Source organism: Manacus candei, unplaced genomic scaffold (assembly GCF_025592945.1).
Source record: "Manacus candei isolate 608988 ecotype Guabito, Panama unplaced genomic scaffold, ASM2559294v1 h1tg000002l, whole genome shotgun sequence".
In the NCBI taxonomy this organism is placed as follows: Eukaryota; Metazoa; Chordata; class Aves; order Passeriformes; family Pipridae; genus Manacus; species Manacus candei.
The window spans coordinates 1576909-1588570 of record NW_026138050.1 but is presented as its reverse complement, the minus strand read 5'-3'; the positions used below and the strand labels follow the sequence as shown (position 1 = coordinate 1588570).

Genomic DNA, 11662 nt, shown 5'->3' with positions numbered 1-11662 from the left:
ACGATCATTAAACCACTTTCCCTGCTGGAAATGGCATAAATTAAATTATTTCTTAAAAAAACCAACCAACCAACCAAAAAAAACCAACAAAAAAAACCCACAAAAAACCCCCCAAAACAAAACAAAACTAAAAAAACCAAAACCAACAAAAAAGCCAAAAACACGAACAAAAAACAAACAAACAAAACAAAACCTCCCCGCCGTGCTTTACGGCAGTGTGGCATAGTTTTGCAGCAGTGTGGCCTCGCGGTTTACGACAGCGAGGCGCGCCGTTTTGCGGCAGCGCCTCTCTTTCGCTTTACGACAGCGTGGCGTGGCGCTTTGCGGCGGTGTGGCGGGGTTTCACGACGGTTGTCCCCGCCGCTTTGCGGCGGCGTGGCGGCCATGGCGGCGCGGTTCAGCGGCGTCCTGCAGCTCACCGACCTCGACGATTTCATCGGCCCCTCACAGGTGGGGCCGGGCTGAGCGGCCGGGGCTGCCGGGGGGCTGCCGGGGCCGGGGGATGTCAGGCACTGCCCCAGCAGCCGCGGGGAGGGCGCGAACACGGCCCTCGGGGGGTTGGGGCGGAGGGGGTGTGTGACAGTTACCTCCTGTCCTGTCACTGCACAGGGACCTGCCCTCCCCTCTCAGACACCGCCTGCTGCTGTGGGAGATGGGAAAAGGGGGGAAAATGGACATTCCTCGCTGTCCCTCCCAGTCCCAGCGCAGGGAACAGCGAGGGCAGTGCGAGCCGCTGGGGACAGGCAGGAATCTGGGATCAGCCAAGTGATCCCCATCCCGCTCTGTGGGGTGTTCGTTTGGGCCCTTCCCAGTAAAATCTTAAGCCTGAAGAAGGTTCCTGTCACACGAGTCACCCGCACAGATGCTGTGCCAGCGGGACGAGCAGCGAGGAGGGGCAGCTCGGCTGCTTCCAGAAGCTCCAGGCGCTGGAAAAGTGCAAAATATTGCTCCTGGAGTGCAAAATGTTGACCCTGGAATGCAAAATACTCATCCTGGAGTATGCAAAATATTAACCCTGGATGTATTTGCTGACAGGTACCGCGGGAGAACCATCCTGAAATGAGATCAGTGGGATGGGGAGTAACAAACCCTGCTCGCTCTCCCTCTAGTTCTTGGGTTTCCAAGGGAATCTTTCACTATTTTCCTTTCAGGGAGGGATCGCTGTAGAACCGAGGAGTTCTCCGAACCCTGCAGGAAGTGTAGGGAATGCAGGAGAGGTGGATGAGTTTGGGGGCCCCAGAGGCAGAGCAGGGTGTGCAAGGAGAGGAGCCGGGGCTGGAGCAGCAGGACGAGGAGTCAGGCGGTGCCTGAACAATAAAAACGACACAAAATGAAAAAAAAGAAAAAAAAAAAAAAGAAAAAAAAAAAGGGACTCCACCCTGGAACAGCACAGGGAACGGGAATTGGCCCAGGGAGCTCCTCAGGGGCCCTTTGCCATGGAATTAAACTTCCCTGGCAGCAGGACGCGTGTCCTCGGACCACTCCTCCCCAGCGCAGGAGCAGAGGATGGGCTGAGGCTGGGGAGGAGGGTCTGGCCACGGGCTGCTCTGTCAAAGCCCTAAAGCAGAGCTGAGATCCTTCAGAAGGAGCAGCAAAGGCATCCCCTGCTTTTGGAATGATGCTGGAAAGGTGTTCTTTCTGTGCAAAAGGGGTAAGGAGCCTTTCCTTGGATGTTTTCTTACAGCACTGTTTTAAGGGAGAGGAGTCGGATCCGTCCAGAACTGGTGCCTGATCGTTCCACTTCTGTGCAACCAACCTCTCGGGTGCTCAGCTCCTCACTGGGGGCTTTGTTGCTCTTTCAGGAATGTATCAAACCCGTCAAGGTGGAAAAACAGGCTGGAAAAGCAGCAGCAAAGATCAGGATTGAGGCAGATGGGAGCTACTTCCAGATCGATCAGGTAGGTGAGAATTTGATCATTATTGTGTAAAACACCCAGTAAAAGGAGTATATTTTAACTATTTGAACAGTTAATGCCTCAAAGAGAACCAAGATGATAGAAAAGTGTTGCTGCTGCTGGCAGCATTCTTGTACTTTTTTTTTCCCCCAAAGTCTGACTTTTTAATTTCTAAGCAGTAATTTCAATTTTGTGTCAGTTTTGTGCCCTGAAACATTGACATTAATCAGTAATGATTTTCATTTTATCAATTAGCAATTTATTAGATTTTAATTTGTGAGCATTTTAATTTAGAAATTAACTTATAAGCGGTGATTTTATAAGCAGTAATTCCAATTTTATGTCAGTTTTATGCTCTAAAACACTGACATTAATCAGTGATTTTCAATGTTAGAGCAGTAAAGCTGAGAAGTTTATTTTGCCATCAGTCCTTAAGGATCAGCAATTCCAGGTTATTTGGGACAATGCCTTTTGTGCTCACTCATAATGAGATTCAATTGGATATTTTTAGTAAATCTTGCTCTGTTTTTTATGATAATATTTCAAATTATTTCTCAAATATCCTGCTGAATTCATAAGTCTCCTTCCAAAATTCCCATTGAGTTTTGCAGAACAGTTTCCCTGTTTTCACAGAAAATTTTGGCATTACTTAGTTAACCAAGCTGGGAATTCATCTGGGAATGATACTTTTAATTTTAGGCAGATAGTGACCTTTTGACCTAAAGAAAGGAGGATACAGCACTTCCAGAGGGGTCTGGTTTCTTATTTTATAGTTTTAATAGCACCTAATTGCTCTGCCTGTTCCTGACTTTATCCAGGAGTGATAATTAGAGGAGACTCTCAGGGGAAAACCAACTTATTCAGGTCAGATATCATGACAACAGTTTCCTTCCAGTGACAACCACACACTGCCTGGGAGGAATCTTTCCATCTCTGTGCCAAACAGTCCTATTAAAACCAGCAAGTTCAGGTGCTTTCCACCCCATCTGACTGAAAACAAATCTCCTTTCTCTAATGATGAACCAAGAGCAGGAAAAGAGCAACATCTCTGGTCCTGTTTGTGGTGAAGGTGGCAAAGCAGCTCCTGAGCCCAGAGCTGAGTGTGCCCTCTTTCCTTGCAGGATGGGGGAGCACAGAAGCTGGAAAAGGCCAAAATCACCCTGAATGACTGCCTGGCCTGCAGTGGCTGCATCACCTCGGCAGAGAGTGTCCTCATCACCCAGCAGAGCCACGAGGAGCTCTGCAAAGTGCTGGCTGGCAACAAGGTGGGCCACAGGTTGTGGCATCTGCACAAACAGGGGGGGAACCACACAGCAAAATGGACTTTCAGAGCCCTGAGGGTGTTTTTAGTGTTTTTAGTGCACCCTCGTGGGTTGTTCCCATTTTTAAAAAGTTCTCAAGGGCTCTGTGTGAGTTCCTGACTGAAGAGTTAATGTGTGAGGTACTTTCTGATGCTCCAGTGCTGGAATTGTGCCTGTGCCATGTTGTCTGACAGTGGTTCTGTTTGGTTTTATCCAAGGCTGCTGCTCCCAATGAACAGAAATTGGTGGTGGTCTCTGTTTCCCCTCAATCCAGAGCTTCCCTGGCTGCAAAGTGTAAAATGGGTGTTCTGGAAACAGCCAAGAAGCTGACAACATTCCTGAAGAGTTTAGGCAAGTGTGGGATTGTTGTGTTATCCCAGAGGGGCTGTGGGGTGGCTGTGAAACAGGCCTGTTTGAGAGCACAGGGTTGAGGGGATTTAACCCCCAAACTGTCCCCAACTTCAGTCACAGAATAAACTTGGAGGGACTTTTTATAGGGGCAGATAGTGCCAGGACAAGGGGGAATGGGTTTAAACTGCCAGAGGACAGGGTTTGATAGGATGTGGGGAAGAAATTGTTCCCTGGGAGGGTGGGGAGGCCCTGGCACAAGTTGCCCAGAGAAGCTGTAGCTGCCCCATCCCTGGAAGTGTCCAAGGCCAGGTTGGACGGGGCTTGGAGCAACCTGGGCTAGTGGAAGGTGTCCCTGCCCATGGCAGGGGGTGGATTAACTGACCTCTAAGGTCCCTTCTGACCCAAACCATTCCATGATTCTATGAAACCTGGTAAGGAACATTTACAGGAACTTACCATTTTAGATATACACCTCTCCTGTCACTTTTGCTCCCCTTTGTGCTGGTGTGTTGGGGAAGAAGGCTCCCTCTCAACTGCAGGGGTTGGTGCCTGTAAATAAGTTGGAATCTGGCTTAACTGGAGGCTTTTTGCTGCAGTTTGCTGCATCTCTGCTGTGGATTTTAACACAGATGCTGTCCTGCCTAGGTGTGCACTATGTTTTTGACACAACTTTCTCCAGAAACTTCAGCCTGTTGGAGAGCCAGCGGGAGTTCGTGAGACGCTTCCGCAGGCAAACCGAGGACAGAAAGGCTCTGCCAATGCTGGCCTCTGCCTGCCCAGGTATGCAGGGAGTTAGAACTGGCACTAAGAATCCCAAAGCTGGGCAGAAAGGTTTAAATGGCTGCATTTACCTGGAGGGTTGCTCTCTTCAGTACAAAGAGAGCTTGGTGTTAACAGCAGGGGTGACCCAGCTACTCGAGGATCTCAGAGAATCCTTTGCTTTCTGTGCTGGAGCGAAGCTCAGAATGGTTATTAATGAGTCCTAAGCCTGAGGCTGGGGGGAGAATGGGCAAGGTAAAGGCCTGCTTGTTGTTTTTAAGTTTAGTTTGCTAATTCCATTCCCTCCAGGTTGGATCTGCTACGCAGAGAAGACCCACGGCAGCTTCATCATCCCCTACATCAGCACCACCAAGTCTCCCCAGCAGGTCATGGGCTCCTTGGTCAAGGGGTATTTTGCAGAACAGCAGGTAAGGGTCTAAACATGCTATTCCTGATGGAAAACCACCTAAAATGAACACTTTAGGCTGATTTTTTTTTTCCTCCTTTGCTACGTTATCCACGTTTAAAGGTAAAAATTACCCTGCAGAAGGTTACAAAGAAAGAATCTTCCTCACTTCTGTTTTATCTAATGAGAAGTTCATAACTAGGGCACAACACTAAGCACGTGCTGCAGGGGCTAATTAAAACCTCTGGGTGTTATTTGGGAAGGCTGGGGAAGCTTCTTTATCGGTGTCTTTCTGCTCCCATCTGGTCTGGGTCTGGTTTTTCATGCTGGGGAGTAACTTCACATCAGCTCCCCTCAGCCAAGGCCTCAGTCAGTGCTTACGTGCAGATCATGTCTTGTCTGAAAACAACTCCCTCTTTCCCAACTTGATGTTCTGTTGCAGCTGGACTTAGTTCTGTCCTCAGTCTGTAACCTCTGGAATCCTTCCAAGAGTGAGTTTGATGTTCACAGCCTGGAGTTATGCAAATAGCCCAGATTTGTCCTGTAAGGAACTTAAGCACCACTTCTGGCTCTGTGATTAATTGTCCTCTAACGAGCAGTGGTTTAACACTTGCATTAAGGAGGTGCTGACATTGCATATTTGTTACAAAAATTGGCAGCTACTGAGAATATTTGGCACAAGGGACTCAAACAATGGCCTGGAGTCAATGACTTGTTTCCTCGGCCTGTGTTTAGTTCTTGGATGATCCTGAGGTTTTTGTCTGACTCCAGATCATGTTCCAGCTGCTGATCAGGGGCTGAGTTTTAAGAGCATGGAAGAAACATATTCCCTAAGTGCTTAATCAGGGATTCACCTATCTGCCTGACTTGGGACCATCTGCACTAGGATGGAGGGGAAGCTTCCAGTGCCTGAAGGGAGCTGACAGGAAAGATGGACCCAGACTATTTACAAGGAGGGACAGGACACAGGGAATGGCTTCCCACTGCCAGAGGGCAGGGTTAGATGGGATATTGGAGAGAAATCCTTCCCTGGGGGGGTCTTGAGGCCCTGGCACAGGTTGCCCAGAGAAGCTGTGGCTGCCCCATCCCTGGAAGTGTCCAAGGCCAGGTTGGACAGGGCTTGGAGCAACCTGGAATAGTGGAAGGTGTCCCTGCCCATGGCAAGCAGTAGAACTGGATGATGTTTAAGGTCCCTTCCAACCCAAACCTTTCCAGAATTCCATGAAACCTGTAAAGGACCAAACTGCTGACACTTGCTACAAACTGAAATTGGCTTCTAGGAGAGAAATAATTTAATATATATATAAATAAATATATATAACTATTCAGTAAGAATGGGGGTTATTTCCAGGGGCTTAGTGGCATTAATTTCACCATTCCCATTTGTACCTGGAAAACACCTCCCTCAGGACAGGTGGGATTTTGGCTGATCCAACTGTCCAGCTCTGTCTTTCTTGCAGCACCTGACCCCTGACCAGATTTACCATGTCACAGTGATGCCCTGTTATGACAAAAAGCTCGAGGCCTCCAGGCCAGACTTTTTCAACCAGCAGTACCAAACCAGGGATGTGGACTGTGTGATCACCACAGGTAAGAGCCACAGGGAGTCAACTCATTCTGGAAGCCTCAGAGCCAAGGGTTTCCTGGTTTTACTGACCCTTTGTCTCTGATAGAGGCTGTGGGGGATGAATATTGATGTATATTTGCACTTTAATAGTACAAATCATGCCCTGCTAAAAATGTAGGTGCAGCCTTAGGTACTGGTCTGTTTTCCTTTATCCCCAAAATAAGAACTGTTTCTGGCTGGTTCTGTTTTAGGAGAAGTGCTAAAGCTGTTGGAACAAGAAGGAGTATCTCTCTCAGATGTAGATCCTGGTCCCTTGGATACCATGTAAGAAAAAAAATCTCATCTCAGTCCTGTTCTCTGTCATCCACTGTTGACAGAGTTCTTCACTGGATTCCCCTTTCCACCACTGTTCTACCCAGTGTGTGTGGGTTTGCTTTGTCTTCTTGTGTCACTTGAACCAGCACAATTGGGAGTTAAAATAATGTCCAGAATAGGATGAATTCCAACTGGATTCACTTACTCCAGCTCCTGTTACTCACAGGTTGCTGGTGCAATCCCACAAAAACCTCCCTGCAAGCCTTGAAAAGGGAAAGAATCTGGCTCAGTGTCAGTGAAACAAAGCTGGTACTGCCCTTTGTTCCTAATTGTCAGAGCTACTGCGAGGATCCCAGAGTTAAAGCATAAAGAAGAAATATTTAAGGCCCCACAGCTCATCTCTAGAAGCCCATTTGTAAAGAAAAATGAGATATAAACCAGATGAGAATGAAGTTGTTTCAAACTGAAGAGCAACATGTGGTTGAGTGACAACTGCCCAGACCTGGGTGACTGCAGACCCTGAGCTGCCATCAGGGGTGGGTCTGCACTGAGCACAGACCCCCAGCTGCCTTTTCTCCAGGGTAAAAGAAATGTCTCCCCAGCTCTTTGCACATTAATGAACAGAGCATGACACTTGCAGCACCTTTCAGAATTATAGGAGGTGGTTAAGTGTAGAATCACAATCCTGGAATGGTTTGGGTTGGAAGGGACCTTGAAGCTCATCTCATTCCAACCCCTGCCATGGGCAGGGACACCTTCCACTAGCCCAGGTTGCTCCAAGCCCTGTCCAACCTGGCCTTGGACACTTCCAGGGATCCAGGAACAGCCACAACTTCTCTGGGCACCCTGTGCCAGGGCCTGCCCACCCTCACAGGGAAGGGTTTCTCTCCAGTGTCCCACCTAACCCTGCCCTCTGCAGTGAGAAGCCATTCCCCTTGTCCTGTCACTCCAATTCCTGATGAGGGTCCCTCCCCACCTTCCTTGTAGCCCCTTCAGACACTGGAGTCCCAAAAGCACAACTTCAGACATTGCCCATGTCAACACACCCTTGTCTTCCACCTGCTTTTTGTTACACCACGAGCAGAAAACCGAGGGGAAAAAACGATCCTCAAGGGTTTGCCTTCCCTTAGGGAATGACCATCTGGAAGTGTCAGTTATAACAGGGAACTGAACATCTAATTACCTGATAAAGATCTCTGGGCAGCTGCTCAGGAGAACATTGTGAGCACCAGGCCTCGTGCTGGGGATGAGCAAGTGCCTCCACAGCCTCCCAGGGCTCCCACGTCCTCGGGGATTGTCTGGCTCCAAACAGCACGTATTCCTTGGGAACTGGAGCCTGCCCACAAGCAGCCCAAGGCCTGTTGTTCTGCTTTATCCCCCAGCACGTGCAAAAGCCCATTAAGGTTATTACATTTGGCAGCAAGGATGGGCTGAAGTGCCAGAAATCCCAGGAGTTTTGCTGGGATAACCGTTTGCTCCGGGCCAGCGCCGGAGCTTCCTGGCAGCTTCTTCTGGGGAGAGGAGCTGTACGTGAGGGCAGACACACAGGGGGTGGGATGGGGCTCAGTTCCTGTAAACAACAGCAAATTAAAAATAGTTCCTGCAGCCTCAGCTGGGGCTTCAGCAGCTCTTCCACAGCGAAGATTTTATCTGCCAGAGGCAACAGCTTCCATTGGACTTGAAACTTTGGCCCCAGTTCAAGTGTTTTCCCCTCCACAGCTGTCAGTGGGAGAATCCAAGTGTCACTGCCTGAGCAGGGCTGCAGAGAGATCCCTCAGCTCCTTCTCCTCTCCTAACAAAAGCTATTGTTGTGGCTTCCCTGTGTGGAGCTGTTCCTGAGGAACACTGCCACGATTCTGCAGAGCTGGTGGAGTTCTGGCCTGGCAGGGAGATGGGATTGGCTGTGCAGAGCTGGAGTTCCAGGACTGGTGGTAACAGAGTTGTTCAACACAAAAAACGTGGTGAACTTGAACCAGGATCCTGCTGAAACAGCCATGGAGGGAGCAAAAGTCCTGGCACTGCTGGAACCCTGGGATGGTTTGGGTTGGAAGGACCTTAAAGCTCATCCAGTGCCACCCCCTGCCATGGGCAGGGACACCTTCCACTAGCCCAGGTTGCTCCAAGCCCTGTCCAGCCTGGCCTTGGACACTATTCCCAGTGAGCAGCACAGGGTCAAACCTGATGGTCTCTGGGGCTATAAATTGGTTCCCAGAGAAAGGGAAAAGCTGGAGCTCAAAGGGAGCTGGTTTGTGGCTTCTTCTGCTGTTCCTCAGTCCCCTGGCCCTCTGTGTTCGTGTTGTCTGTTTGTTTGACCAAAGATCCCCCTAAAGGTGCCACTCTCTCCCTCCCCAGGCTCAGCAGTGCAGCAGAGGAGCTCAGCACCCACCCTGGAGGGGGCTCAGGGGGATACCTGGAGCACATTTACAGACACGCAGCCAAGGAGCTCTTTGGGATTCACGTGGATGCCATTGAGTACAAACCTCTAAAGTAAGAAGCTGGAAATCCTGCAGAAAGCACTGTTTTTTTGGAATTCTCTCCATGCTGTTATCTTGCTAATGGGCTGAGATTTTCTTTGCAATGTTCAACATTTTACTTCCAGGCTTGAGAGTTGGCTCCTCACTCCCCCAGTTGCTGAGCAATAAATCAGCCACTCTGGGCTGCCTTTCCCCTGGAGATTTCCAGCCCCTTCTCCACCCACACACTTTAGTTTGGCCTAGTGCATTTTCCCAGTGTCAAGTTGGAGGCAATTTTGAGAATAATTTAGAAGGCAGAGTTCCCATGGATCTGGGCTTCCTCACCTTTGATCACACCAATAAAGTAGATTTATCACTAATTATTGATCACAGAAAAAAACCTTGTGTGAGGGCTTTAGGGCTCTGTTTAAACTATAAACAAGTCACATGAGTTTGGGCATTGAGGCTCATTCACCTGAGATTCCTTCTACCTTCCCAGCTATAACTTAATGTATCATTTGCAATTAATTATATCCCCGATGAACAACATTTATGTTTAGCATTCCCTGGTCCAGGAAGCAGAAGAAACAGTCCTGATATGAAATACGTGATAAAAACCAAATTACTTACATTTTTTATCAGGAACAAGTATTCCCACTAACCTTTGGAGTCTGGAATCCTGCAATCTTGGTTTGCTCCCTGGTTTTATGGCCCATTGCAAGTTAAAAATTCCCTCAGTGGCTTCAGGTCTGTCACAGTGAAAGGCTCCATTTGCTGAGCTTTTAAGGATTTATTCAGCACAGGTGTCCTTCAGCAAACTCTGCTCAGGTGGCAGCTCCTGAAACGAGCCTGGAGAAAGATCTGGAAGTAGTTCCTTCATATTTTATTTGGATGGCAAAGAACTAGGACAGCTCTCAAATAAGATTCACAGAGAACTTGGGTTTAGCTCAGGGCCCTTTGAAGTTTAAAATAGAAGTTCATTTGGGTAAGACATTTCCTCTGCTCTGGTTGCTCAGAAACAAGGACTTCCAGGAGGTGACTCTGCAGAGGGATGGAGAAGTCCTGCTCCAGTTTGCTCTGGCTTACGGATTTCGGAACATCCAGAACCTGGTGCAGAAGCTGAAACGGGGGAAGTCTCCATATCACTACGTGGAGGTCATGGCCTGTCCCTCAGGTGGGGCTGCTGCAAATCCAGAGCTGGGACATGCTCTATGAAATTAAGCTTAAATACAAGACAATAGGTGATTTCACATGCTGAGTGTTCTGGCACAGCTGTGACCTCTGGAGGTGTGACAGTCCCAGCATCACAGTCTCAGGGCTGGCTGTGGATTTTCCTGCTTCTAAGCCAGTAATGCCTCGGGATTTAAGGAACTGCTGTTAAATTCCATCACACAAAATTTGCACACTTAGTGCTTTTAAGGGGGGTTTCCTGATTTTCTGAGCTCTTTGTTACCTGAGGGGATTTTTCCCCTAAAATTGCACAAAACTGGCCATTACACTTTTAGAAAACATTGCTGGTGAGGGAAGTCTCTTCCTACCTATTTTATTCCGTTTTCCACTTAGTTCCCTTTCCCTCCCTCCTGGCTCTCTTGGAATCAGCCAGCAGGGAGCAGGGGCAGCTTGATCCCAGCCTGGGCTGATGCTGAGGGGCCACTTTTGGCACTTGGGAGCCACTGCTCCCTCCCGAGGGTCTGCACAGCTCCAGCGCCTGACACTGCTCTGGGCAACCTCTCACTGCAGAGCTCAGCTCCCAGCACCCCAGAACACATCCCACGCACCTTTCCTTTGCCCTCAGTTGTGGCTCCAAGCCTGGATTCACCTGGAGTGTGCTCTGACCCTCTTCTGGAGGCAGGAGATAAGGGCTGGAGCTCCTGGCACGTTCCCAGCTGGCCACAGGCACAGCCAGGATCTCCCTGCCCTGTGGCCCTGCTGCGGGGAGATAACTGGGAGTAAACCTCCATTCTGAGGGTGTTTTCAGTTCTGCAAGTGTTTGCAGGTGCAGAGTAACTGTAGTTTTTCCATTGTGTTTTTCCTGCTGAAGCTCAAGTTCCCTCTCCACTGGGTTTTCTCCGTTGTTGCCGCAGGTTGTTTGAACGGAGGAGGGCAGATCAAGCTGGAGGGGGGATCCAAGGACGAGCTGCAGCACGTGGAGAGGTTGTATGAGTCTCCAAAGGCTGAGATTCCAGAGGAGAACCAGGCTGTGGCTGAGCTGTACGAGCACTGGCTGGGAGGCAGGGACTCGGAGAAGGCTGTGGGAACGCTGCACACGGAATATCACCCCGTGGAGAAAGCAAACACGAGCTTCAACATCAAGTGGTGAATGCTGACAAGCCCAGAGACACATCCTCAGTGCCTTTGTAACCCAGCTCTATTTATGATTCTCAAAGGACAGCTGAAGTTCTATGGAATTCCTGCCTCTGGAAAGGAGAAGATGGGAATGGTCGTAGAGCCCGGCACTAATAATTCCTTCAGCTTAATAACTATTGGAGAGATGTAAATAAAAACCAAACACTAACTTAAAACACGTGTTTAAAGAAGCAGAAATGCATCCCAGCCTCTGCACAGTCTCTGTGGGCTGAATCTGCCCTCCCTTTGCCAGCCTATTCCCACCAGAA

At 49.1% G+C, this 11662-nt stretch overlaps 1 protein-coding gene across 2 annotated transcripts; it reads left to right on the top strand.

The window, feature by feature from the left end:
• The first annotated feature begins 315 nt into the window (after positions 1 to 315).
• On the top strand, positions 316 to 11496 carry CIAO3 (cytosolic iron-sulfur assembly component 3). 2 transcript variants are annotated; one of them, XM_051778222.1, is made up of 11 exons: positions 316 to 450; positions 1803 to 1898; positions 3017 to 3160; positions 3415 to 3547; positions 4193 to 4327; positions 4616 to 4734; positions 6173 to 6302; positions 6531 to 6603; positions 8947 to 9081; positions 10064 to 10221; positions 11132 to 11496. In XM_051778222.1, the coding sequence occupies exons 1-11, from the start codon at positions 385 to 387 to the stop codon at positions 11365 to 11367; spliced, it is 1425 nt and encodes a 474-aa protein (XP_051634182.1). In that variant the 5' UTR covers positions 316 to 384; the 3' UTR covers positions 11368 to 11496. The 2 variants fall into 2 exon arrangements, with proteins under 2 accessions (XP_051634182.1, XP_051634177.1); XM_051778217.1 differs by lacking the exon at positions 316 to 450 and adding an exon at positions 612 to 1035 and having other exon boundaries at positions 1685 to 1898.
• The last annotated feature ends 166 nt before the right edge of the window (positions 11497 to 11662 follow it).

Excerpts from the sequence above, each read along its gene's own strand:
- CIAO3 (XM_051778217.1), top strand. The coding sequence starts at position 863 with ATGCTGTGCCAGCGGGACGAGCAGCGAGGAGGGGCAGCTCGGCTGCTT. Across the intron at positions 3,548-4,192 it reads AACATTCCTGAAGAGTTTAG|GTGTGCACTATGTTTTTGAC; the intron begins GCAAGTGTGGGA and ends TGTCCTGCCTAG. Across the intron at positions 10,222-11,131 it reads GGTCATGGCCTGTCCCTCAG|GTTGTTTGAACGGAGGAGGG; the intron begins GTGGGGCTGCTG and ends TTGTTGCCGCAG.